The sequence below is a fragment of the Chlorocebus sabaeus genome, chromosome 4 (assembly GCF_047675955.1).
Source record: "Chlorocebus sabaeus isolate Y175 chromosome 4, mChlSab1.0.hap1, whole genome shotgun sequence".
NCBI classification, from domain to species: domain Eukaryota; kingdom Metazoa; phylum Chordata; class Mammalia; order Primates; family Cercopithecidae; genus Chlorocebus; species Chlorocebus sabaeus.
The window spans coordinates 15980403-16008137 of NC_132907.1; the positions used below are offsets into that span (position 1 = coordinate 15980403).

At 40.2% G+C, this 27735-nt stretch overlaps 1 protein-coding gene across 5 annotated transcripts in view; it reads right to left on the reverse strand.

Annotated features, from left to right (window-relative positions):
• Positions 1 to 27735, reverse strand: part of RASGRF2 (Ras protein specific guanine nucleotide releasing factor 2) — a 270212-nt gene that overhangs the window by 188937 nt on the left and 53540 nt on the right. For 4 of the 5 annotated variants that reach the window (XM_007976916.3, XM_007976925.3, XM_007976935.3 and 1 more), the window contains exon 2: positions 448 to 554. In XM_007976916.3, coding sequence (XP_007975107.3) covers positions 448 to 554 — 107 coding nt within the window. Of the gene's footprint in view, positions 1 to 447; positions 555 to 27735 lie in introns of those variants that run through there. The other variant, XM_073014649.1, reaches the window with a different exon arrangement.

Here is a 27735-nt window from a genome sequence, read left to right on the forward strand (position 1 = left end):
TGGGCTAGGGCCATCTCCCAGCTCTGTGGCTTACTAGCTGTGTGACCTCAGGCAGGAAAACTAACCTTCCAGGCCTCAGTTTCCTTATCTGCAGACAGGGGAATTATAATGCCCCTCTTGCCAATTGTTGACAGGATAAGTGAGTCAATATATTCAATACATTCTGTAATTGGAAAGCACATATAACAGTGCCTGGCACATAGGAAGAAATCTATAAAAGTGACTACTACTACTACTTGTTATTATCATTTTATCTACTACCATTAATCTTTAGCTGGAATGTAGCCACGGAAAGCTCAAATAATTATCTCACACATGACTAAGGAGCAGGTACCAGGAGAAAACTCATCTTAGAATTGCAAGTTCTTCCAAAACTACCACCAACAGTGATAACCCCAATGCAGGACCCAGACAATTAAGTATCACCCTGGAGGACTGAGCCTATACCTGGCTTGGTGAATGGCCTCCATCCACTCTTTACCATCCTGCTCCTCCTCACAGCGCAGCTCCAGTGGCTTCTGACCTTCATGGCCAAAAAGAACAGTAAAGTAATACTGGAAAGGAAAACAAACACAAAAAGTTTAGTTCTATTTTTCAAGCACAATAGCATAATAACACAGTATTTGCCTACAAAGGGTATATATTTACAAAATACATCAGCGCTTATGCAAATTTTATTTCAAAATGCAACATTTCACTCTTGGTCCAGTCGGCAATGACTTTTCACCTAGAAGATACCATAGACTGCAGCTTAGCAGCCCTCAGTAAGGGTCAACCCTTAACACTCCCATTATGTACCTTTCTATATAAGTACAAAAAAGAATATTGCACACATTGGGCTATGCAGATAAATGAAAGGTAATATGATATTTTCCAAAAGGTTTTCCTTTTTTGTGGTGTGATAAAGCTGCAGGGATGCATAAGTTTATATCACGGCACTAGCTAATTTTATTATCTATTATCTATTATATTCTATATCTATTCTCCATTCTGGGAAGCAATATGCCTATAATTACGCAGTCCAATTGCTGCCATTTGCCTCTTCTGCAACCTTAGCAGATGTCATCAATTGCTTATGTCCCTGTTTTCCCAGAGGTAGCCTTGCAATTGTGTTCAACACAGTATTCCAGAATGCATACTTGACATGGGAAATGAAATGTAATTGCCATCCTAGGGGTCAATATGTGATCAGAATTCCTTTTTGGTAGAGGTGTAACATAAGTTATTGTTGGATGAAAGGAACTGGGCTTAAGTAGGGAAAAGACTGACATTTATCAGGGGTAAAATAATTTCTCTCATATGAGCCTGATTCATAATCACCAAAAACTGGAAACAACCTAAATATCCTTTAATAAGTGAGTGAATAAATAAACGCAGTACATCCAAACAATGGAATACTACTCAGCAATAAAAAGAAAAGAATTCTTGATAAAAGCAACAACGTGGAGCAAAAGCATCAGGTTGAATAGAAAAGTCAGTCTCAAAAGGTTACATACTATATACAATTCCTGTTATGTGATATTCTTAAAATAGGGACAGAGAAGAGATCGGGGTTTCCAGAGGTCAGGGGTGGGAGTGTGTGACTATAAAGGAATCACATGAGGGAGCTTAGGTGGTGATAAAATGGTTCTGTATCCTGATTATGGAGGTTACACAAATCCAAGCATGTGTTTACATTCATAGAACTGTGCACCAAACAAGGGACAATTTTATACTGTAAATACACAGATAAAAATTTGTAAATGGCTTCTCAGGATTCTATAACAGAGATAATCATATAACCAAGATTCAAAGACTCCCAAACTCATGCTAGTTTACTCAACCACTCCGTGCTCCAACAAAGATAGACATGGAATGGGGAGCTTTACAACAGTAAGCAGAGTCCTCAGATGACAGTTCTAAAGCAGAAATATTTTACAATCATCTTGGAATAATCTGTGTTAAGATGCGGAGAATTCTCATGTAAAATATGCAGAAATATATATGTATGCTGAGTTTAGAGTGTGCTTTGAATTAGACAAAGTGACAGATGTCTTGAGTTGAAGATGCATTGCCCTTCGACAACATTCACGAATAACAATACACCCAGTAGATCACGATCAGTCAGTAAAATCTCAGACTTTTTTTTTTTTTTTGAGACAGAGTCTCGCTCTGTCACCCAGGCTGGAGTGCAATGGCGTGATCCTGGCTCATTGCAACCTCCGTCTCCCAGGTTCAAGTGATTCTCCTGGCTCAGCCTCCTGAGTAGCTGGGATTACAGGCATGTACCACCACGCCGGGCTCATTTTTGTATTTTTAGTAGAGATGAGGTTTCACCATGTTGGTCAGGCTGGTCTCAAACTCCTGACCTCGTTATCTGCCCACCCTGGCCTCCCAAAGTGCTGGGAGTGCCATCACGCCGCGCCAATCTCAGATATTTTTAAGTTGTAATTGAACACATGGGCTATCTGAAGATTTGCTCTAGCCTATCAAGTTTCAAAATGCTTTAAAACAAGCCACTAGATACAGAAAAACTAGTAGTGCTCCAGAGTTAATGCTCATCTCTACCCCATTTTATTTCCAAGCCCCTTAGGCTATGTCCTCTCCAAGTTCCTGACCACTGTGAACCGATATAGGGCAAAGCAGTAAACCAAGCTGAGGGAAAATCCCAAACTGGGTGAAATATACATAGCCAAGCTAAAGTAGGGGAGAAAAAAGGAATCCTCAGGTATAGAAACAAAGGTGAAAGGCAAAGCCATAGCCAAAAGCACGGGAACCAAGGTTCTAACATCCAAGGGGGTGGTCCCCATGGTCTTGGCTCTGTGCAGGGCACCAAGTTGGAGCTAAGATTCATGCATAACATCAGAAACTATGAAGGGTTACCACCTCCGTGTAACAGAGACTAGAAAAACTCTCCCCCAAATCCACTAAACACCAGGAAAATTTCCAAATGAATCAGAAATGTTAATGCTCTATTGTATTGATAATTATTACAATAATATAAAATACTACTTATAATATTACTATCAGTAGTAGTAAGAAATTATAAAGTATCTTATTCCTCTTCTGCTTATTTCCCAACAATCCCATTTCCCTAGTTGAGGAATAGTATCAAGTTACTTAAAAAAATAAAATAAGTTGAGCGTGGTGGCTCACACCTGTAATCACACCACTTTTGCAGGCTGAGACAGGAGGATCGCTTGAGCCCAGGAGTTTGAGATCATCCTGGGCAATATAGTGACACCCTGTTTCTTTTTCTTTCTTTCTTTTCTTTTCTTTTTTTTTTTTTTTTTTTTGAGACCTGTTTCTACAAAAATAAAAATGAAAAAATTGGCTACGTATGGTGGCACACAGCTGTAGTCCCAGCTACTCAGAAGACTGAGGTGGAAGGATTGCTTGAGCCCAGGAAGTCAAGGCTGCAGGGTGCAGTGAGCAGTAATGGGCCACTGGTCTAGGCTGGGCTACAGAGTGAGACTCTGCCTCAAAACAAACAAACAAAAAAGTTAAAGTAAAAAAATTAAGCCATAAGAGTATTTTTTTAAATGAGTGAATGCCACTATACCTCCGAATAGGATGAACTGTCCTAACTAGGACTTGAAATCCAGAAACATTAAGACTAATGATTTGATTACACAAAAATAAAACACTTCTGCATAACAAAACTACTGTAAGCAATGCATAAGGACGTGTGACAAACTGGAAAAATATGAGCAATTTGTATAAAAAGGATAATATCATTAATAAATATAATCACGTGGTTTTTCTCCTTAGCCTATACATATGGTAAGTTATATTAATGGATGTACTAATATTTACAACCTCTACAGTTATATTACTTGTATGTACAAAGTTCTATGTAGTTCATAAGTTGAAAGATGCATATCCTCTATATTCTGTTTTTTCTTTTTTGATTGATGTTTATATTAATGAGAGCCAGTTTAAAATCCAATGAAATAGAGCACATCACATTTCTTTCCATTTGTTCTGTCAGTTTTTGCTTTATGTGTTTTAATGCATAATATATATTATTGGGTGTGGACAAGTTTAGACCTGCTACATTTTCTAATGAATTAAATATTTTATTGATATAGTGGCCCTCTTTAGCCCAAATTATACACATTTGGCATCATAGTCTAACTTTGTCTTTTGGTTAGTGTTTACATATTATGTCTCTTCTATCACTTTATTTTTAATGTTCTCTTTTTATATTTTAGGTATATCCCTTTTAAATCACTTTTACAGTAACTCAATTTGTAAACATATTTTTGAAATAATTTTAAGCTTATCAGAAAGTTGGAAAAATCAAAATACAGCAAAATACTAGGAAATGTGTTAATATAACTTACCATATGAATAGGCTAAGGAGAAAATTTTATTATCTGATTCTAAAGAAGAGTCAAATCCTGGTAAAAACAAAACTTTAAAACTGCTAGAAAGTAATATAAGAGAATATCTTTATGATCTTGGGATGGAAAAGTACTTGTTAAACAAGACACAAAGCCCAAATCATTAAAAAAAGATTGAAAATGTTGATTGCATTGAAATGTAAAACTTTTATACAACAAATGATACCCATGAAAGTGAAAGACAAGCCACAGATTTGAAAAACATACTTGCAACATATTTTACTGATAAAAATTAGTGTCAAGAATATAGGCCAGGCACAGGGGCTCACTCTTGTAATCCCGGCAATTTGAGATGCCAAGGCAGGAGGACTGCTTGAGCCCTGGAGCTTGAGACCAGCCTGAGCAACATAGCAAAGCCCCATCTCTACAGAAAATTTAAAAATTAGCCAGATATGGTGGCATGCACCTGCGTTCTCAGCTGCCTGGGAGGCTGAGGCAGAAAGACTGCTTGAGGCCAAGAGTTTGAGACTGCAGTTTGCCATGATTCCACCACTGCACTTCAGCCTAGGCAAAATACTGAAACCCCGTCTCTACAAAAAAAAAAAAAAAAAAAAAAAAGAATATACAAATATTTAAAAATCACTATTTTTTAAAACTCAATATAAATACAGGCAAAGGATATGAACACACCACATCCAGATGATGAGATACAAATGATTAACAAATTTTAAAAGACATTTAATTTTACTCATAATCAGGGAAATGAAAATTTAAAAAAATAAGCAATAGTTCACTCCCATTAGATGGACAGAAATTAAAACACCTGACAATACTAAATGTTGACAAGGAGACAGCACTGGAAAGAATTATATACTATGGTTACACAAATTGGAACAAGTCCTTTGGAAAGCAATTTGACAAAACCTGGTAAAGCTGAAGATACACATATCCTCTCACCTTAGCAATATCACTCCTCCACATGTACCATAAACAATCACATACTGGTACAAGTAAACATATTCACATTTTAGAATTACAAAACAACTGGAATCAATCTAAATGTCCACCAACAGGAGAAAGGACAAATACTACAAGGAGTATCTGTACAATAATATACCATAAAGCAATTAAAATGAATAATTAGAGCTACAAAGAACAGCACAAATGACCCAACTCCATGTTAAGCAAAAAATGTTTCTGTATATACAGTATGATATCATTTCCATAAGGCTTAAAACTATGCATATCAAGCTATTTATTTTTAGATATGTACATAGTTAGAAAGATATAAAGAAATACAAGGAAATATAAACATTAAACTGAAGATAAGGTTTCTCTAGGGGAGAAAGGATAGCAAGAGGTTTCAAGGAGGGGTACATGGGATTTCAACTGAATTTTTTTTCTTGAAAAAAACTTTTTATTTTGATTTTTTTTTTTGTAATCTTTAAAAATTTTCCGAGAGCACAATAAAGATTTCACCTAGGTGCACCTTTTAACATTTTTTGCCTCATTTATATTCTCTTTCTCTCAATCATTTCACATAAATCATTTTGTATTGATCTTTTTATATCCCAGGTTAAGTGAAAGTACACAAATATTGAACGTTCTTTATATTTGTATGTTAACATTGTGTAATAAATTTAAAACAAATAACTAAAGATCCATACAAAGGAATATCATCATGAAATTTCAGAAGAGGACTGACAAAAAGAGGATCCTACAAGCTTCCAGAGAGAGACAGAAAATAAAGAAGCCACATAAAAAGGATGTGAAATTAGGATAGCATTGAGAGTTGCTGGAAGAAAGTAGAGTAATGCCTTTAATGTCGTGAGGAGAAAAATATATTCAACATAGAATTCTATATTCAACTAAACTACCAATCAAGTATTAGGACAGAATACATATTTTTTAGCAGCTTGAAAAATATTCCTTGTAGAATCCTGATATGGTTTGGCTGCGTCCCCAACCAAATCTCATCTTGAATTGTAGCTTCCATAATTCTCATGTGTTGTGGGAGGGCCCTGGTGGGAGATAACTGAATCCCCCATACTGTTCTCATGATAGTGAATAATTCTCATGAGATCTGATAGTTTTATAAATGGGATTTGCCTTGCACAAGCTCTCTCTTTTGTGGCTGCTATGTAAGACATCCCCTTGTTCTTCCTTCATCTTCTGCCATGACTGTGAGGCCGCCTCAGCCACATGGAACTGTGAGTCCATTAAACCTCCTTTCTTTGTAAATTACCCAGTCTCAGGTATGTCTTTACTAGCATTATGAGAATGGACTAATACAAATCCCTTCCTAAGGAAGTTATTGTATATATTCTATTGCAAATAAAGGGATTAACTAAGAAATAGGAATACAGAGGGCTCAGGAAACTATGGTTCCAACACAGGAATGTAACATAGGAAAATATCTGAATGACAGCTGTACAAAAGATCCAGAGAACAATCAGCCCAATTTTGACAAGATGGGAGTATCTGGAAGGGAAGCCACTAGGAATTTAAAAAAAATGGATAAAATATCTGGAATAGGTATACAATGTCCCTAAGTATTTGGTGAAAAAATTATAGTTAAGAGTGGCACAGATATATTAAAATATTTATCAAAAAATAAGGACATGCAAACAGAAAACTAAGCAAATTTGATGTGGGGGGTGGCAATTATTAATTTCAGGAAGAAAACATAAACTTATCCAGAAAAGTAAAAGTAAAAATAGTACATTATTTGGCTCTGCAGTGAACAATATTTCCAATGATAGTGTTAATAACAATTAACAACAGTATTTCTATCATAGTGTTAATCAAAATTGCTGATTTTACCAAAATTATTGATATAATCATATATACAGAACAGGAGAGAGGGAGGCAGAAGGTAAGAAGATGGCAGGAGGAAAATAGAGCTAAATCTGCAATGACTATAACAATTCAATAGGAAATACTTAAAATTCATAACCCAAGAAATACCTCTATAAGCATATTATTTTAAAATATGAAGGTAAGTACCAGGAAAAGAAAAAAGGCCAATTTGAAAAACATTTCCTTCTAAATTATCCTTTTCATCTAAGTTTTCATTTTTCTTTATAGTATTTGTTGGTACATTTTCTTCATGTTTAATATTATTTGTGCCTTTTTTAAAAAATGGTAATTCTAAAAATGTCTTCTGAAATCAGTAGGACTTCCTGATTATTGCTGTTGTTTTTCTGTTTTATTAATTTCTTCTCCATATTCCTTTTATCATCTGTTCTTTGGATATTTGTTCTGTGGTTCTTCTAGCTTCTTGAGTTCAGTGCTTGAGTTCTCAGCTGCAATCTCTTCAAATGTTACTAATTTACCATGCCCCCTATTCTTTCTTTAACTCCCATAGGATGTATGTTTGAATCCTTCAGTCCACCATCTATATGCCTTAACAACACCCTTACATTCATATTTTCCATTTCTTTATCTCTCTGTTTTCTGTGCTGAATTATCTAAGACTTTCTTCTAATTCACCAATTCTCTATTCAGCTGTAACTAGCATAAACTTAGCCAGTCTACTGAGTTACTTTTTAAATTTATTATTTTTTAAATTGTACTTTAAGTTCTAGGGTACATGTGCACAACATGCAGGTTTGTTACATATGTATACATGTGCCATGTTGGTGTGCTGCACCCATTAACTCGTCATTTACATGAGGTATATCTCCTAATACTATCCCTCCCCCTTCCCCCCACCTCATGACAGGCCCCAGTGTGTGATGTTCCCTGCCCTGTGTCCAAGTGTTCTCATTGTTCAATTCCCACCTATGAGTGAGAACATGCTGTGTTTGGTTTTCTGTCCTTGCGACAGTTTGCTCAGAATGATGGTTTCCAGCTTCATCCATGTCCCTACAAAGGACATGAACTCATCCTTTTTTATGGCTGCATAGTATTCCATGGTGTATATGTGCCACATTTTCTTAATCCAGTCTATCATTGCTGGACATTTGGGTGGGTTCCAAGTCTTTGCTATTGTGAATAGTGCTGCAATAAGCATATGTGTGCATGTGTCTTTATAGCAGCATGATTTATAATCCTTTGGGTATATACTCAGTAATGGGATGGCTGGGTCAAATGGTATTTCTAGTTCTAGATCCTTGAGGAATTGCCACACTGTCTTCCACAATGCTTGAACTAGTTTACAGTCCCACCAACAATGTAAAAGTATTCCTGTTTCTCCACATCCTCTCCAGCACCTGTTGTTTCCTGACTTTTTAATGATTGCCATTCTAACTGGTGTGAGATGGTATCTCGTTGTGGTTTTGATTTGCATTTCTCTGATGGCCAGTGATGATGAGCATTTTTTCATGTGTCTGTTGGCTGCATAAATGTCTTCTTTTGAGAAGTGTCTGTTCATATCCTTTGCCCACTTTTTGATGGGGTTGTTTTTTTCTTGTGAATTTGTTTAAGTTCTTTGCAGATTCTGGATATTAGCCCTTTGTCAGAAGGGTAGATTGTAAATATTTTCTCCCATTCTGTAGGTTGCCTGTTCACTCTGATGGTAGTTTCTTTTGCTGTGCAGAAGCTCTTTAGTTTAATTAGATCCCATTTGTCTATTTTGGCTTTTGTTGCCATTGCTTTTGGTGTTTTAGTCATGAAGTCCTTGCCCATGCCTATGGCCTGAATGGTATTGCTTAGGTTTTCTTCTAGGGTTTTTATGGTTTTAGGTCTAACATTTAAGCCTTTAATCCATCTTGAATTAATTTTTGTATAAGGTGTAAGGAAGGGATCCGGTTTCAGCCTTCTACATATGGCTAGCCAGTTCTCCTAGCATCATTTATTAAACAGGGAATCCTTTCCCCATTGCTTGTTTTTGTCAGGTTTGTCAAAGATCAGATGGTTGTAGATGGGTGGTATTATTTCTGAGGGCTCTGTTCTGTTCCGTTAGTCTATGTCTCTGTTTTGGTACCAGTACCATGCTGTTTTGGTTACTGTAGCCTTGTAGTATAGTTTGAAGTCAGGTAGCATGATGCCTCCAGCTTTGTTCTTTTGGTTTAGGATTGTCTTGGCAATGCAGACTCTTTTTCAGTTCCATATGACCTTTAAAGTAGTTTTTCCCAATTCTGTGAAGAAAGTCATTGATAGCTTGATGGGGATGGCATTGAATCTATAAATTACCTTGGGCGGTATGGTCATTTTCATGATATTGATTCTTGCTATCCATGAGCATGGAATGTTCTTCCATTTGTTTGTGTCTTCTTTTGTTTCGTTGAGCAGTGGTTTGTAGTTCTCCTTGAAGAGGTCATTCACATCCTTTGTAAGTTGGATTCCTAGGTATTCTCTTTGAAGCAATTGTGAATGGGAGTTCATTCATGATTTGGCTCTCTGTTTGTCTGTCATTGGTGTATAGGAATGCTTGTGATTTTTGCACATTGATTTTGTATCCTGAGACTTTGCTGAAGTTGTTTATCAACTTGAGATTTTGGGCTGAGACGATGGGGTTTTCTAAATATACAATCATGTCATCTGCAAATAGGGACAATTTGGCTTCCTCTTTTCCTAATCGAATACCTTTTATTTCTTTCTCCTGCCTGACTGCCCTGGCCAGAACTTCCAACACTATGTTGAATAGGAGTGGTGAGAGAAGGCATCCCTGTCTTGTGCCAGTTTTCAAAGGGAATGCTTCCAGTTTTTGCCCATTCAGTATGACACTGGCTGTGGGTTTGTCATAAATAGCTCTTATTATTTTGAGATATGTCCCATCAATACCTAGTTTATTGACACTTTTTAGCATGAAGGGCTGTTGAATTTTGGCAAAGGTCTTTTCTACATCTATTGAGATAATCATACAGTTTTTGTCTTTGGTTCTGTTTATATGATGGATTATGTTTATTGATTTGCATATGTTGAACCAGGCTTGCATCCCAGGGAGGAAGCTGACTTGATTGTAGTGGATAAGCTTTTTGATGTGCTGCTGGATTTGGTTTGCCAGTATTTTATTGAGGATTTTTGTATCAATGTTCATCAGGGATATTGGTCTAAAATTCTTTTTTTGTTGTGTCTCTGCCAGTCTTTGGTATCAGGATGATGCTGGCCTCATAAAGTGAGGTATGGAGGATTCCCCCTTTTTCTATTGATTGGAATAGTTTCAGAAGGAATGGTACCAGCTCCTCTTTGTACCTCTGGTAGAATTTGGCTGTGAATCCATCTGGTCCTGGACTTTTTTTTGGTTGGTAGGCTATTAATTATTGCCTCAATTTCAGAGCCTGTTATTGGTCTATTCAGGGATTCAACTTCTACCTGGTTTAGTCTTGGGAGGGTGTAGGTGTGCAGGAATGTATTCATTTCTTCTAGATTTTCTAGTTTATTTGCATAGAGGTGTTTATAGTATTCTCTGATGGTAGTTTGTACTTCTGTAGGGTCAGTGGTGATATCCCCTTTATCATTTTTTATTGCATCTATTTGATTCTTCTCTCTTTCTTCTTTATGAGTCTTGCTAGCGGTCTATCAATTTTGTTGATGTTTTCAAAAAACCAGCTCCTGGATTCATTGATTTTTTTGAAGGACTTTTTGTGTCTCTATCTCCTTCAGTTCTGCTCTGATCTTAGTTATTTCTTGCCTTCTGCTAGCTTTTGAATGTGTTTGCTCTTGCTTTTCTAGTTCTTTTAATTGTGATGTTAGGGTGTCAATTTTAGATCTTTCTGGCTTTCTCTTGTGGGCATTTAGTGCTATAAATTTCCCTCTACACACTGCTTTAAATGTGTCCCAGAGATTCTGGTATGTTATATCTTTGTTCTCATTGGTTTCAAAGAACATCCTCATTTCTGCCTTCATTTCGTTGTGTACCCAGTAGTCATTCAGGAGCAGGTTGTTCAATTTCCATGTAGTTGAGTGGTTTTGAGTGAGTTTTCTTAATCATGAGTTCTAGTTTGATTGCACTGTGGTCTGAGAGAGAGTTTGTTATAATTTCCGTTCTTTTACATTTGCTGAGGCATGCTTTACTTCCAACTATGTGGTCAATTTTGGACTAAGTATGATGTGGTGCTGAGAAGAATGTATATTCTGTTAATTTGGGGTGGAGAGTTCTATAGATGTCTATTAGGTCTGCTTGGTGCAGAGCTGAGTTCAATTCCTGGATATCCACTAACTTTCTGTCTCGTTGATCTGTCTAATATTGACAGTGGGGTGTTAAAGTCTCCTATTATTATTGTGTGGGAGTCTAAGTCTCTTTGTAGGTCTCTAAGGACTTGCTTTATGAATCTGGGTGCTCCTGTATTGGGTGCATATATATTTAGGATAGTTAGCTCTTCTTGTTGAATTGATCCCTTTACCATTATGTAATGGCCTTCTTTGTCTCTTTTGATCTTTGTTGGTTTAAAGTCTGTTTCATCAGAGACTAGGATTACAACCCCTACTTTTTTTGTTGTTGTTGTTTTCCATTTGCTTGGTAGATCTTCCTCCATCCCTTTATTTTGAGCCTATGGGTCTCTGCATGTGAGATGGGTCTCCTGAATACAGCACACTGATGGCTCTTGACTCTTTATCCAATTTGCCAGTCTGTGTCTTTTAATTAGGGCATTTAGCCCATTTACGTTTAAGGTTAATACTGTTATGTGTGAATATGATCCTGTCATTATGATGTTAGCTGATTTTTTTGCTCATTAGTTGATGTGGTTTCTTCCTAGCATCGATGGTCTTTACAATTTGGCATGTTTTTGCAGTGGCTGGTACAAAGAAAGTTGTTCCTTTCCATGTTTTGTGCTTCCTTCAGGAGCTCTTGTGAGGCAGGCCTGGTGGTGACAAAATCTCTCAGCATTTGCTTGTCTATAAAGGAGTTTATTTCTCTTTCATGTATGAAGCTTTGTTTGGCTGTATATGAAATTCTGGGTTGAAAATTCCTTCCTTAAGACTGTTGAATATTGGCCACCACTCTCTTCTGACTTGTACAGTTTCTGCCGAGAGATCTGCTGTTAGTCTGATTGGCTTCCCTTTGTGGGTAACCCAGCCTTTCTCTCTGGCTTCCCTTAACATTTTTTCCTTCATTTCAACTTTGGTGAATCTGACAATTATGTGTCTTGGAGTTGCTCTTCTCAAGGAGTATCTTTGTGGCATTCTCTGTATTTCCTGAATTTGGATGTTGGTCTGCCTTGCTAGGTTAGGGAACTTCTCCTGGATAATATCCTGAAGAGTGTTTTCCAATTTGGTTCCATTCTCCCTGTCACTTTCAGGTACACCAATCAGACATAGATTTGGTCTTTTCATGTAGTCCCATATTTCTTGGAGGCTTTGTTCATTTCTTTTTACTCTTTTTTCTATAAACTTCTCTTCTTGCTCCATTTCATTAATTTGATCTTCAGTCACTGATACCCCTTCTTCCTCTTGATCGAATAGGCTACTGAAGCTTGTGTATGCATCATGTAGTTCTCATACCACGGTTTTCAGCTCCATCAGGTCATTTAAGGTCTTCTCTACACTGCTTATTCTAGTTAGCCATTTGTCTAATCTTTTTTCAAGGTTTTTAGCTTCTTTGTGTTGGGTTTGAACATCCCCCTTTAGCTTGGAGAAGTTTTTTATTACCGATCGTCTGAAGCCTTCTCTCAACTTGTCAAAGTCATTCTCCATCCAGCTTTGTTCTGTTGCTGGCAAGGAGCCACATTCCTTTGGAGGAGAAGAGGCACTCTAATTTTTAGAATTTTCAGCTTTTCTGCTCTGGTTTCTCCCCATCTTTGTGGTTTTATCTACCTTTGGTCTTTGATGACGGTGATGTACAGATGGGGTTTTGGTGTGGATGTCCTTTCTGTTTGTTAGTTTTCCTTCTAACAGGACCCTCAGCTGCAGGTCTGTTGGAGTTTGCTGGAGGTCTACTCCAGACCCTGTTTGCCTGGGTATCACCAGTGGAGGCTGCAGAACAGCAAATACTGCAGAACGGTAAACGTTGCTGCCTGATCCTTCCTCTGGAAACTTCATCTCAGAGGGACACCTGGCCGTATGAGGTGTCAGTTGGCCCCTACTGGGAGGTGTCTCCCAGTTAGGCTACTCAGGTGTCAGGGACCCACTTGAGGAGGCAGTCTGTCCATTCTCAGATCTCAAACTCCATGCTGGGAGAACCATTACTCTCTTCAAAGTTGTCAGACAGGGATGTTAAAGTCTGCAGAACATTCTGCTGCCTTTTGTTCAGCTAAGCCCTGCCCACAGAGGTGGAGCCTGCAGAGGCAGGCAGGCCTCCTTGAGCTGCAGTGGGCTCCACCCAGTTTGAGCTTCCTGGCCTCTTTGTTTACCTTCTCAAGCCTCAGCAATGGCAGACACCCCTCCCCCGGCCTTGCTGCTGCCTTGCAGTCCCATCTCAGACTGCTGTGCTAGCAGTGAGCGAGGCTCCATGGGAGTGGGACCCTACAAGCCAGGCGCGGGATATAATCTCCTGGTGTGCCGTTTGCTAAGACCATTGGAAAAGCGCAGTATTAGGGTGGGAGTGTCCCAAATTTCCAGATACCATCTGTCATGGCTTCCCTTGGCTAGGAAAGGGAATTCCCCGACCCCTTGTACTTCCTGGGTGAGGCAATGCCCTGCCCTGCTTCTGTTCATGCTCTGTGGGCTGCACCCACTGTTCGACAAGCCCCAGTGAGATGAACCCAATACCTCAGTTGGAAATGCAGAAATCATCCGTGTTCTGCGTTGCTAACGCTGGGAGCTGTAGACTGGAGCTGTTCCTATTCGGCCATCTTGGAACCTCCCAAGTTATTTTTATTTTAATAGCAATTTTTTTATTTTCATGGCTTCTGGTAGAATCATTTTCATATCTATCTGTCCTTGAGTCATAGCTACCTGTTTTTGTTTTATAATTTCTTGTCCTTTTCATAGATACTATTTCCATATCTTTATGAGTCCCAAATGTACTTTTAAAATTATATCTCATCTTGAGGGGCCAGATAGATATACAGAATTACAGAGAAATTTTCTCATTCTAGAGGAGCCTGAAAACTGAGATTCTAAAACACCATATTACCAGAAAGACATCAGAAATACAAACCATTAGGAAATAAATTTTTCTCAGTGAAAGGCAAATCATAAATTTTAATTTGCATTTAATTTTAAATTCTGTATATCTGGCCCCTCAAGAATCCCAGACCAGAACCAGCTCTTTGATAGGCAGATCAAATTCCAACTCCCCACCCCCACTCCATGGTGATGTTGCAGATATTGCTGATATAGTCATCGAGCCTCTCCACACAGATATATCTCTTTATAATTTTCTCTAATTTCTCAGCCACTCCAGGTAAGCTGCCATATGCATGTTGCTCCAGAACGACCCCAACATAGTTCCCAGTTCAAGTTCTCTGAGCATGACTCTGATCCCAAGCCATTCCTAGAATGCTTTTCAGTGATTCTGCCCCATGGTGTCAAAGTCACAGCTGTCTCTGCCTGCTGCAGAGTTTACAGACCTGGAGCTTCAGGTTTCACATAGCAGAAATGTTTTTATTATACTTTTAGACTGACAAGATTTTTATTTTTCTCCTATTTTTATGAATAGCTATGCCATTTTAATTTTTCAAAGCATATTTCATCCTTCACTAATATTTTCAGCAAGGGCAGATGGGAGTTATAAGGATGTGATATTTTAATGTAGAAACACTCGGCAATCTCTTAACTGTAACTACCAAAACAAATGGCTTAAATGCTTCTTGAAAAGAACTTGTGCAAGAGACAAAACACAGGGCAGTGGTTGCCAGGAGCGAAGGGAATGGGCAGCGGGGAGTGACTGTTAATGGGTGAGGAGTTTCTTTATTACTATTTTTTAATTGACAGACATTCTAGAATAGTATTTGGTTTACAGAAAAACTGAACAGAAAGTACAGGAAGCTCCCATATGCTCTCTCCCCCACCCCACACAGTTTTCACTATTATTAACATTTTGCATATATGTGACATATTTGTTACAGTTGATGAACAAATATTGATACGTAATTATTAACTAAAGCCCATAGTTTACATTAGGGCTCTACGGGTTTTGACAAATGTACAAAGTCATGCATCCACCATTAGTGGGTTTTCTTTTTTGAATGATGAAAACATTCTGGAAATAGACAGTGGTGATGGTTTCACAAGCTGGCTAATATTCTAAAAACCACTGGATTGTACACTTTAAAACGGTGAATTTTATGGGATGTGATTTCTATCTCAACTTTTTAAAATGGGGAAAAAATAAGCAGCAGGAAACTGGGGGGAAAACACCTATGTGCAAATTCTTGGATTTACTCAATTCCACTCATTCTTATCTACTCACAAAATCTTTTCCCAAAATGTGTCAGCTTCAATAAGCTGGTTTACTTTGACCTGTCCTTTATTAAACAATTGTTTATCGGGCTCCTGCGACTACTGACAAAACACTGTATTAGGCTTTTGAAGTATAAAAAAGTTAATTCAACCTGCCCTCTGCATCCAAAAAGTTGCCTGCTTTTTTTTCAGCCCTTAAAAATACATATGCAGTTTTTTCAAATCATTTCATTAGTCATACTTTTTAATTAACGTACCTGGATTTCCTGCTTAGATTAGCTACATTAATGAAGTTGACTGGAAGTGCAGTAGCATCCAACAGTTACTTTACTATTTGCCAAGCATTCTCTCTCCCATTCACTATTCTGCCTTCTATCTACTTATTTCTTTTCTGTTTGTATGTGCGTTAGGAGTGTTCAGAGTGGAGTGAATGCATTGGTGTCATGGGTTCCAGGATGTGTGCCAAGAGTTCCAGTGTGGGTACATATATAAATCCCAGCCAGGACTGAGGGGAGCATCTCCTAAGCAAAAGTTTGGATGAAGAGGCAAAAAGGCTCCTTGGGGGACACATTACAGAGTCTTGGCCCTAGGGAGACCACTGGGGGAGCTTAAGTAGAGAAGATAGAAAGAAAGTCTCCTTCACTGGCCAGGAGAAAGAACACAGACCTGAGAGAAAGAAAAAAAAGAAAAGGGGAGACAGAAAGGACGAATAGAAAAAAAGGAAGATGGGAGGAAGAAGAAAGGAAGGAAAAAGGAAGGAAGGGAGGAAGTGAGGAAGAAAGGGAGGGAGCAAGGGAGGGAAAGAGAGGAAGGAGAGGAAGGAAGGAAGGAACAGAGGAAGGGAGGAAGGAAGGGAGGGAGGGAGGAGGAGGGAAGGAAGGAAGGAAGAAGTAAGGAAGGAAGGAAGAAGGAAGGAAGGAAGAAGGAAGGAAGGAAGGAAGGAAGGGAGGGAGGGAGGGAGGGAAGAGGGAAGGAAGGAGGGAGGAAGGGCTGTGTGGGGAGGGAGGGAGTTTGTTTAATCGTGAAAAAAAATAAAAAATACAAACAGGTTACCAAATAGGTAAACTAGCTTGGTGGGGGGAAGATATCACCATTTCTAGCTAATCGGAGGTAGCAAAAGACTTTGGAGATCCTTTTACTCCAGTGGCCCCCAACTACAGTGACAGTAGCAGTCCATATTTTGTATCTAAGAATCATACTATACACAACTGGCAATGTAGCCAAATGTAATCAAACATTAAAATGGGACTTTTGTGTTTCAGTTTCAGTGCTGCCTCCAGACAACAAACAGAAACCAATGCCATGTGTCAAGGTGAGGTATTGAACCACCATGTTGGACTTGGAAAAGAGGTGGCTAAAAATGGTTTTGACTTTCACTCACCCAAGGCCATAAAAGGGTTAGATTTGAAATGGCCAAACTCTTGGAGATCATAGACCTCTTCATGGAGAACTGTGTGTGCTTGGTTCCCCACTTCCACCACCTATGCCCCAACACACACCCTGGGGAAGAGGGAAGGGTGTTCTCTTGGCCTCAAGCTAGTGAGAGGGGCTCCAAGGAGCTCGTTAAGGGTCATTCCCGTGTCTTCCCAAGTTGATGCCTCGCCTGTGCAAGAATCTGAAAGGCTAATGTCTGGGAGCTGCCTGCCAGGCAGCTCAAAGTAGAGGGTGCTGCACGTGGGAAGGAATATTCCCACCAACGGCAAGTAGAAAGGGAGTGTTTCCTTTGGGCCACAAGCTGGCCACACCTGAGAAAGCCAGGCTGGGCTTGTCTTAGAGCCAGCTGCAAGAACTGCGAAGAGGGCAGCTTGCAGGGCAAGAAGCTGCAGCACAGACAGGCTGCAGGAATCCCACTCGGTGCCAAGGAGATGGGATGGGGGATCATAGGAGACTGGGCAGAGGAGACGCACTTCCTGCTTCTCGAAAGAGGAGTATCCCTAAAGACTGAGCTTTAAACTCAGACCACACACAGAGGAAACCCATGCGGGATGGGTCCCAACTTGGAAAAGTCAGAGTAGCCCAGGAGGCTGGTGAGGAGACCCAGGGATAGAGGAACAGCTGGCATTGGCCTTCCCGGCAGCAAGTCCCAGCCAGGGATGGGATGGGAGAAGCTTTCACTTTAAATTCGTCTGCCTGAGGCTGGACATATTAATCACCAAACTGAGACTGTCTGGAAGGAAAATGTGACCAGAAAACTTTTTATTGTATTAGAGTGAACAGAAAATACCTGGGGCCTGCCCAAGACTTCATCCTGGAGCATGAAAAGAACCAGCCCCACAGAGCTGCTCTGAAAAAGAAAACCAAAAACTGAAACAGAGTTCTTCCAGTTGTTCCACTTCCCCCTACTTATTCCATATGACAGTTACGTAGTCATTTTCTTCAAATGAAGTAAAAACCCTCAGGTCAATAATCCTATGAGGCCAGGCATTGTGGCTCACACCTGTAATCCCAGCACTTTGGGAAGCCAAGGTGGGTGGATCACCTGAGGTCAGGAGTTCAAGACCAGCCTGGCCAACAGAGTGAAACCCCATATCTACTAAAAATACAAAAATTAGCCTGGTGTGGTGGTGGGTGCCTGTAATTCCAGCTACTTGGGAGGCTAAGGCAGGAGAATTGCTTGAACCTGGGAGGCAGAGGTTGCGGTGAGCTGAGATCACACCACTGCACTCCAGCCTGGGCAACAAAACCAAACCTCCATCTCAAATAAATAAATAAATACGTCTAGTCCTGGAGAGGGAAATTTTCAGTACAATTTTACCAAAAACGAAAAATTAGCTAAGAGACCTCTCAGGATACCTGTGCATGTCATCAGTGACTAAGGACTCTGGGCCATGCCTATAAGATAATCCACCACACTTTCCAGACAGTCATGAGCCCCATAAATGACAGCTGTCTTTAGTTCTTGAATCTCCAGTTCAGGCAGAGGACTAAATGCTATAAACTAGGGGAAAATAACCCTTATGAAAAGACAACTGGGAATGGGAAGTATTGAGGTTAACATCACATTCAATAAATCTCCACTTAAATTTGAGAGGAAAAGAGTCAAAACTCAATAAAATAAATCAGTGGCTTAAAGGGCAATCTTATAACTGATGGCATTTCAGTAACTGCTGGCTACCATCCAAACCCAAATGCCCAGTCTGGGGAGAGGAAACACTTAATGAACCAGCCCGATGTATCCAAAGGCTGCAGCCTGCACCTTAACAGCAGCTGCTGCTTGGGAACCCAATTAAAAGCAGCCTTTAAAAGACAGCAAGGCAATTACATTAGCAGAGTACATCCAAAGGTTAAAGCATGTCTCAGGCATAACAATGATGGGAAGAGTTATGAGAAATACATGTTACACTTTTAGGAGTTAAACAAATTCAGCTAAATCACAAAAAAATCAAACACTGCCCCTGCATGTGCCTGCAAATCATTATTTGTAGCCAGTCATCAAAAAGTCTTGTATGTCTAGTCTCACTCTGATAAGAACTCAGTGCATCACAGATCTGTCTCAGACCTGGGGCTTCACAGATCCCCTAGCGGATGGAAAAGAGCAGTGGAATGGTATTCTGTGACCTTTTACCTGTCCTACTGCAGGAACTGGAGCAGACATTACCAAGCACTAGGTCATCACAAAGTGAAAGAATTAAAACAGAGGGATGACCTTGTTTGTGTCTTCAAATTCAATATCTACAATGACAATGAGTTCCTCATCTTTTTCCTCCTTGGATATTCTCATCAGTTTCCAAATTTATTTCTCCAGGCAGATTTTCTTCCAGGCACCAGACCTATATTTCTACGCTAAACAGCATTCCTATTACATCCAAAATGGAATGCACTTGTTACCTTCCTTCCCTCCCTCCCACCCTCTACCCTCTGCACTCACAACGATTCCTTCTCTTGTGTTTTCTCTCGAGAAAAGTGCATCTGGACTCAACAGCTGCTCCACCTAGGAACCTCAAAGTTATCTCCAATTTCTACCCCCTTATCAACCCTCGCCCATTTGGTTTCACTGGTGCCCCCTCCTTTTTTTGGAATTTATTGGGCAAATTCCAAATAAATTCTCTTTGGAATTTATTAGCCCTTACCTGGAACTAGACCCATGGATGCGCCCCTTTATCACTGGGATAGCAGATGTCACAGCTGTGAAACACTTTCCAAGCTATGCTGCTTTTTCTGACAGCGGGTCTCTTTCTCTCCTTGTATCCCAGCTGCCATTATAGCCCAAAGGTCGAAGCTAGTGCCCCCCTTCCCAGGGAGGAGGACAGCATGAACTAGGGAAAGTCTCAGTGAGTTGGGAGCACAAGGAGGAGTGTGGCAAGAAGGAGAGGTCCGAGGTACATGGAGGAAACAGAGGGAGGCAGGGACACACGTGGTACAGCTTCTCCCCACTTGGATAAACTCCTAGAGAAGGGTGAGGAGTTTAAAGCATTGATGGCAAAGCTGATGCCAAAGAGCTTCAGTGCCACTTCCCTCGGGGGCTCTGGAGGACATCCTCTCACACAATGTCCTCTCGCCCCACCCCAAGCCTCAGGACAATACGGGTGGTGACCCTAGAGGTGGGGACCACATCCTGTAAATCAGTAAGATTGGTGTCCCAGTAGTTAGGTAAAGAAAGGGTCTGAGAGTTTCCCTGAGCATCTCCGTAGGATGGGCGTTCCCAACTATGCTGTGGAGGACTGCGGAGGGAAGTGCACTATCAGAACTCATGGCCTGGAGCCATGAAGCCCCAGCAAGAGAGACCTGGGAGAGAATTCACTGTTTTTGGCAGAATCATAGTTAGGCACTGGCCTGTGCACTGGTGCACTTCGACCCACTCTCCTGCAGCTGCTGAGGGAGTCACGTAGCATGCTGACCACCTGCCACTGCTCCCCCGTTGTTCCTATACATAGAATCTCCGAGGAGCCAATCATAAGATCTTTTTGCTCAAGAATTGCTTAAGGTGTTTTTCAGATTCTGAATTCCAGTGGAATGGCTGACACCAACCGGTCTGAAGACCCCCACCAAGGAACCAACTCAACACAAGAATGCAGTTTTTTCCCTGTCCCATGACTTCTCTCACTTCTTGACCAATCAGTGATCCCCACACTTCAGCCCTGTCCAGATCCTTTAAAAACTCTATCCCCAAACCTTTCAGGGAGGTGAGTTTGGGGTTTCTTCCCATCTCCTCATTGGCCACCCTACGATTATGAAACTCCTTCTCTACTCTATCCCAGTGCCCTGGTACGCTGACCACTGTGCATTGGGCAAATGGACGGATTGTGGTTATAGAACCACCTGTTACAGCAGCCACACACTTCAGCAACAGATATCAACAAAATGGCCAAGGCTGAGTAGAGAAGGGCCAGCTCCCAATCGGCACCAGCAAGATCCCTGCCTCACCCTCTGATACACACACACACACACACACACACACACACACACACACATATGCTCGCACAACCTCAAGAACATGTGAGCCTTCTTTTACTATGACACCATTTTAGTGAGGCACAGAAGGATGAGTGAATTACTAAAAGGGGCCTTTTATATTATTAGAGTTTACTGTTTCAATATCTAGCTGAGTTTATTACTCTCCACCAAACGCAGGTTCATTTTTCTCTACTTATTCAGTGGGGAGGGGATCTTAAGGAGAAAGACTACATTTAGAAAAATATTGTATTTGTATATCTAAGCGTAGTGAGGATAAATCTGTGACCCTCCTCCAATTTTCTCAAATCCTTTCGTCCCAAACAAGGCAGCCAGGGTTTTCTTTCTAAAAGATAAATCTGAGCTGTCAGATCTGCTTACAAACTTTTGCTGATATTCTCAAACTCTAATAGCAAATCTTACATAGGCTGCAAGTGCCCTTCACAAACTGGCCCCATTCTCTATGCTTTCATTTCATTTCGGCCAGTTTCTTCCAATGCACACCATACTCCAGCAAAGAAGCTGCGTTCTCTCCTCAGCCCTGTGCTGTGACACTGTAATCTGTGGTGCGTTCACACCTGTATGTGAATCCTGATGCCTCCAGGTGGTAATTCAAGTTATGAGACCTGGAGCAAGTTACTTCACCTTTCAGAGCCTGAGTTTCCTCATGGGCAAAATGAGGACGTCGATATGTATGATACATACCTCATAGGACTGAGTGCAGCTGACATCCGGTGCCTGGCACCCAGTAGGCACTTAACAAATGCCAATTCCTTTCTCTATTAGTGTACCTCTTTGTCTTGACATATTTTGATTTTTTCTTCATCCCTGGGCCATTCCACACCTACAGATTCTTGCTGGACTTTCTGACTCATGTCACTGAAATGTAACACCCGGACTCCAAGAGAATCCTCCCCTGGAGCCTTCCCTCCCTCTGCAGAAAGCAGTCCCTCCCTCCACTGCACCTTCTCTTCTCACACGGGCTGAGGGCTGTCCACTAATGTGTCTCTCTTCCCGGTCAGCCTTGTCCTGTGGTACCCTCAATCCTAGCACTGTCAGGCACACAGAAAGTCCTTAATAATATTTGGGTGAATAAATGATCATCAATAAAGAAACATGAGATGTAATGAACCTAATAAATGTGCTTCACACAGTCATACACGATGATGACTACATAGTCACATGCAGGTAATCATCCAGAGAAGGGATTTATACACAGATTTCTAAAAGATTACAGGTAAATTGCTCTAAGAAAAAAAAAAGACCTCTTAAGCCTCCCAAGATATCTTTTTATCATAAGCCATGGAAAACCAGAACATTACAATGATCTCACAAACCCCTAGTAGAACAGAAAGAACAGATACTGAGGTTGGCAGGTTCACGAAAGACTCTTCATCTACAAAGACCATAACATGCCAGGAAGACAACAAAATGAATACATCTAGGAGATGTAAAGGTTCTGAGTCTTACTGGTATCAGTTGTAGCTTTGTGTGAATTTTCATTTTCAGTCTTCTGGTTTTTATTATAAAGTGTTTTCTGCTGTTTATGCTATGTGTTTTTGCAGAGAACAAATGTAACCCAATATGAGAACACAAGCTCACTTAAAACTCGGGTCCTTAAGCTTCTGCAGCTTTGCAATAGACGTACAGCTAACAGTGGCAATTTCCAGAGAATGGTATCACCAGGCTACTTTCCCTTTCTATATTATTTGAATCATTTATAATAAACATATATCACTTTATAATCAGCAATAAAGATATTTATTCAATTTTCAAAACTGTGTGCAGGTTCTTCTAATATTGCTCATATATCTATAGATAGTAAATGATACTGGTCAAATCAGGGATGTTCAAATTAAGATTTAAAAACATTTTTGGTTTTCTTTAAAAGCATACAGCAGAAAAATAATTTCAAAAAAAATATGCTGCTCCACACATATTACTATTTGGACAGTTTTTTCAGTTTCAGATAAAGAGAATGAAAGCCTCGCCTCTAACAGATACTCCAGCCCGCTCTGTGCAGCCATCGAGGCTCCTGCTGGGAAGGAAGGGAGGTTCCCACCTCCTCTCAGGCTGCGGTACCCCTGACCTCACAAGTCAGATGCTAGATGGATAAAGAAGTGATTGCCTTTCAAAGGACACATGCCTGGCTCCATGACTTATCTCAATATACAGGGGACTACTGTTCCATCACAGTAACAGTAACGCAGCAACCTGGAGGGCAGTGCCTCTGAGATTCCATCAGGGCCCTAAAATGAGGTGAAGCTCTCCATCTCACCCGCCTTACGGTCCAGCCTTCCTACTCCCAAGAAATTTGAGTAATGCTATTGAATGGCCCTCTGAAGTCCAGGGTATTCTTTTCCCTGACATCCTATGGGTGGCCATGACCATCCATCCCAGTCAGAGGAAAGATTCCAAGTGTTTCAAGATGAGCAGATGGGCCGGGTGCAGTGGCTCAAGCCTGTAATCCCAGTATTTTGGGAGGCTGAGGTGGCGGGGGGGCGGATCACTTGAGGTCAGGAGTTCGAGACCAGCCTGGCCAACATGGCGAAACCCTATCTCTACAAAAATACAAACATTAGCTGGGTATGGTGGGTGCCTGTAGTCCCAGCTCCTCAGGAGGCTGAGCCATGAGAATCACTTTAACCTGGGAGGCAGAGGTTGCAGTGAGCCAAGATTGCACCACTGCGTGCTCCAGTCAGGGCGACAGAGTGAGACTCCATCTCAAAAAAAAAAAGGGCAGATGGACAAAACCAGACAGCAATTCTCCAGTCTAGGTACATTTCAAAAGCAGTAAAAAAGTTCATGGTCATGCTATTCACCCTATGATTCATTACCTCCTCCTCTTTCTTGTTTTTTCCCTTTCTTCTTTCTGTAGCTGCTTATGAGGTGGAAATGAAATGCATTTTAAACATTGGATGTATTAATGAAACTGAGTTTTATGTTCCTTTATTCTAACGTTTACTCTGAATTTAATCTTCACATATCTCAGTACTTAACCCAAACTGACAACTGAGCTGTCTTTAACACTCATGGGAGCTTCAACTAATGTTTTCCTGGTACGTCTGGCCCTTCAGAAGGGTAGAGTATCCGATCCCTGAGCCCTAGAGGCACAGAGAACTCCCTCTAAACCTGACTTGCTGCCACTGTAAGATAGTAAATGGGAGAGAGAGAACTAAGATGAGGCAGAACAAAAATAACGGTAGGGTCAGCATAAAACGGGGGGAAATACTTTGTTTCTTGATACCATTCCCTCCCTTCTCCTCACACTTCTACTCCTTCATACTTCTTACTACTAAAATGTTACTTGCAAGGGGTTTCTCTACCTGTCCCAGCTAATCATTGTGCCAGCTGGTGGGGCATCAACTGAAGAAGAAAAGCCTAGAGTCTTTTTTTCTTTTTTCTTTCTTTCTTTCCTTCTTTCTTTGTTTGTTTTTGGTTTTTTTGATTTTTTTTTGAGACAGTCTCGCTCTGTCGCCCAGGCTGGAGTGCAGTGGCGCTATCTCGGCTCACTGTAACCTCTGCCTCTCAGGTTCAAGTGATTCTCCTGTCTCACCCTCCCAAGTAGCTGAGATTACAGGTGCCCATCACCATGTCCGGCTACTTTTTTTTTCTTTCCTTTTTTGTATTTTTAGTAGAGACGGGGTTTTGCCATGTTGGCCAGGCTGGTCTCAAACTCCTGACCTCAAGTGATCCACCTGCCTTGGCCTCCCAAAGTGTTAGGATTACAGGCATGAGCCACTGCACTCTGTCCAGAAAAGTCTAGAGTCTTATCTTTGTCCCAGCTTTTCTCTAGGAGCAGAAATATTTCATTTTCGTGGCTCAGTGACTGGTGTTTACCATAATTCTATCCCATGGGCAGGTTTAGCTCCAAGAATATTCTATATGAATTAAAGAAGACTGACTTCCCAATTCATTTATAGAGTCTATCTTTTCATATCATGGTTATACAGCATGTTAAAGTTCATTCTTTATTATCAAATCATCCAGCTGCCACCTCCGCATCTTCTGAGGAACAAAGATCTAAGAGGCTGAATTCTTAGCACTCCCGCCCTATTGGTTCCATTCCCTTTAAACCCCTCAATTCAGAGGCCTTGCCATGGGCACTTTTGCTTCAGTAGAAGCCAGTTTCTCAGACTCACACCAGCACTGAGCAGGCCGTGTGGTTCAGCAGGAGCCGGAGGCTAGAAAGCAGACATCGGGACTCTCTTGGGGAAACAGTGTGAACTCTGGCAAGACCCACTTTGTGCTCAGTTTGTTCTTGGGTCAAGCGGAAACAAGCCCACCCTTCCTACTAACCCCTAGGTGAGGATCAAATGCAGTAACACACATCAACATGCCTTGAAAAGCATGAAGTGCATCCTGTCATTGCTGTAATAGTGGAACCGCCAGAGTGCACCTGGAAACTAGTCACCTCCAGGCTGCCTAGGACACTGGACTCCTGCCGGAGCTGTGAAACTGGGTAACTTCAGTGTTCTCTCCTTTTTTTGGCCCTTCTTGCCTCAGATAAATGTGCTCATGCATGGGGAAAAGAAGAAAGGGATGTATGACGATTACCAACCAGCACATACAAAAACAGTATGACCCAGTGTTGTCATGCTATCTTTGTTGGGGTGGTTGTTAGTCGTTTTGTTTTTGCAGACTTTTGGGTAGATGTTTGATAGTTATAATGAAAACAGTTCTGATTCTCCCAGAGGCAAGAGTTTTCTAAATCATTTGTCCCAATAGAAGACAACACACGGAGTAGAAAGTTGAAATTATGAATAAAGCAAAGCATTAGCCTTCATAAAATCCACACTACGCTACTAGATCAGCTTTTATACACTGCCTTAAAATATATTCTTCCTTTTTTATTTCTACTTTTTACATTCTTAAAGGAGGTAATGAATATATTCTTCTATTAAATACATTTTGATAGATAAGAATTGCACTCAGAATCCAGCTCCTGGAGTTTGGCTGCATCCTATTGCGGTTTTCTCTTACAACAGGAAAAACACATTCAGTCTGGCTTCCAAATTTTACAAACAACCGAAGCAAATTAAACTGTGCTCACTGGAGAGTGACAAGGACAACAAGGAGTCAGAAAGCCTGTCATTTTAAGAATGGCTAAGAGAACTTAATATGTTAAGTTGCTCTTCAAATCTCTGAAAGGTTACCTTATAAAAATGTGGACAGAGAAACTTTTATCAACCAAGGAATCTGAGAATCTGAGCTCCCATAAGTCACCAAGCCTATTGAGATTTATGCAAAGGGAAGCTTGCTGCATGGCGGCTTAAGTCATAATCCCCAGTCTGCAGGGAAAGACAATGTTCCTCTCTGTGTTTTGTTAAATCCTCATACAAGTTCCTGTCTTTCTCTTGTATTACCATTCCAGCTAGGGATTGATGTTGAAGATAACATTTGATCTATATGATTCTCTTCAGCCACTCCCAGCTCTCTCATTTACTTGTTTACAGAGCGATAGCCAACGCTCATCAGCCTCAGAGCCACTGACTGAGCGCACTTATGAGTTCAGTCACCATTGTCACCATCTTCTCTTACAGGGTGATGACTAAGTCTTTTATAAGGTGGTGCCTGGTTTATACTGGTAATCATCAGTTACACTTATCAAATTAGCTTGGAAACACCATTGCATTGATGAATTTTAATCAGAAGCATTGGTCGAATTACATTCTAAAAGTGCCAGAAAGAATACTGAAAAACATTGTTTCATTTTTTGCATTTTAAGTGCTAACTACTCAATGAATTTAAGTGCAATAATTATTAACACAAATTCATTGACCAACACTCAGAGATGGAGGCCCTAATAATAATCATATAATAATCAAATTATCATATATATCCAAAATGTCATATGCTCATGAAGCAACAACTAGATAATATAAAAGGACTAATTAATGTACTTTATAAAGAGGTTTTACAAATCAATAGGAAAAAGCTATATATACCAATAGAAATGTGGGCAAAGGAACAGAATATTCACATGCCCACAAACAAAACAAAATGAAAAAATTATAAAACACCTGAAAATGTGAAAAAAATCATTGATAATCAAAGAAATGTATATTTGCATATTAAGACAATTTTGCCAAAATTACAACTTTTTTTTTTTTGTAAATAGCTCTTAGAGCTGATTCCTTTATTTATTTATTATTTATTATTAGTTTTTAAATTTTACTTTAAGTTCTGGAATACTAAATTAGTTCAACAATTGTGGAAGACAGTGTGACAATTCCTCAAGGATCTAGAACCAGAAATACCATTTGACCCAGCAATCCCATTACTGGGTATATATCTAAAGGATTATAAATCATTCTACTCTAAACACACATGCACACATATGTTTATTGCAGTCAAATTACAACTTTTTTAAAATAATAAAATCTGAAGTTGGAAGGTGTAGTGTGCTGATTGAAATAAAAATGGCTACAATCTTTGTGAAGATGGTTGACAATCTGCATGATAGGCTTTAATATATTCCCAGGCTAAGCTCAGTAGCTCACACCTGTAATCCAACACTTTGGGAGGCTGATGTTGGAGGACTGCTTGAGTCCGGGAGGTCAAGGATACAGTGAGTCATGGCTGTGACACTGCACTCCAACCTGGGCAATAGAATGTGACCCTGTCTCAAAGTAAATAAACAAATAAATATATGATTCCCATTTTCATAGAGGATTCTATACCAATAAAATAATTGGAAATATATACAATGACTATGTACAAGAATGTTCTTAGCATCATCAATAATAATAAAAATGTCCAACAATAGGGGACAAGTTAAATAAACTGT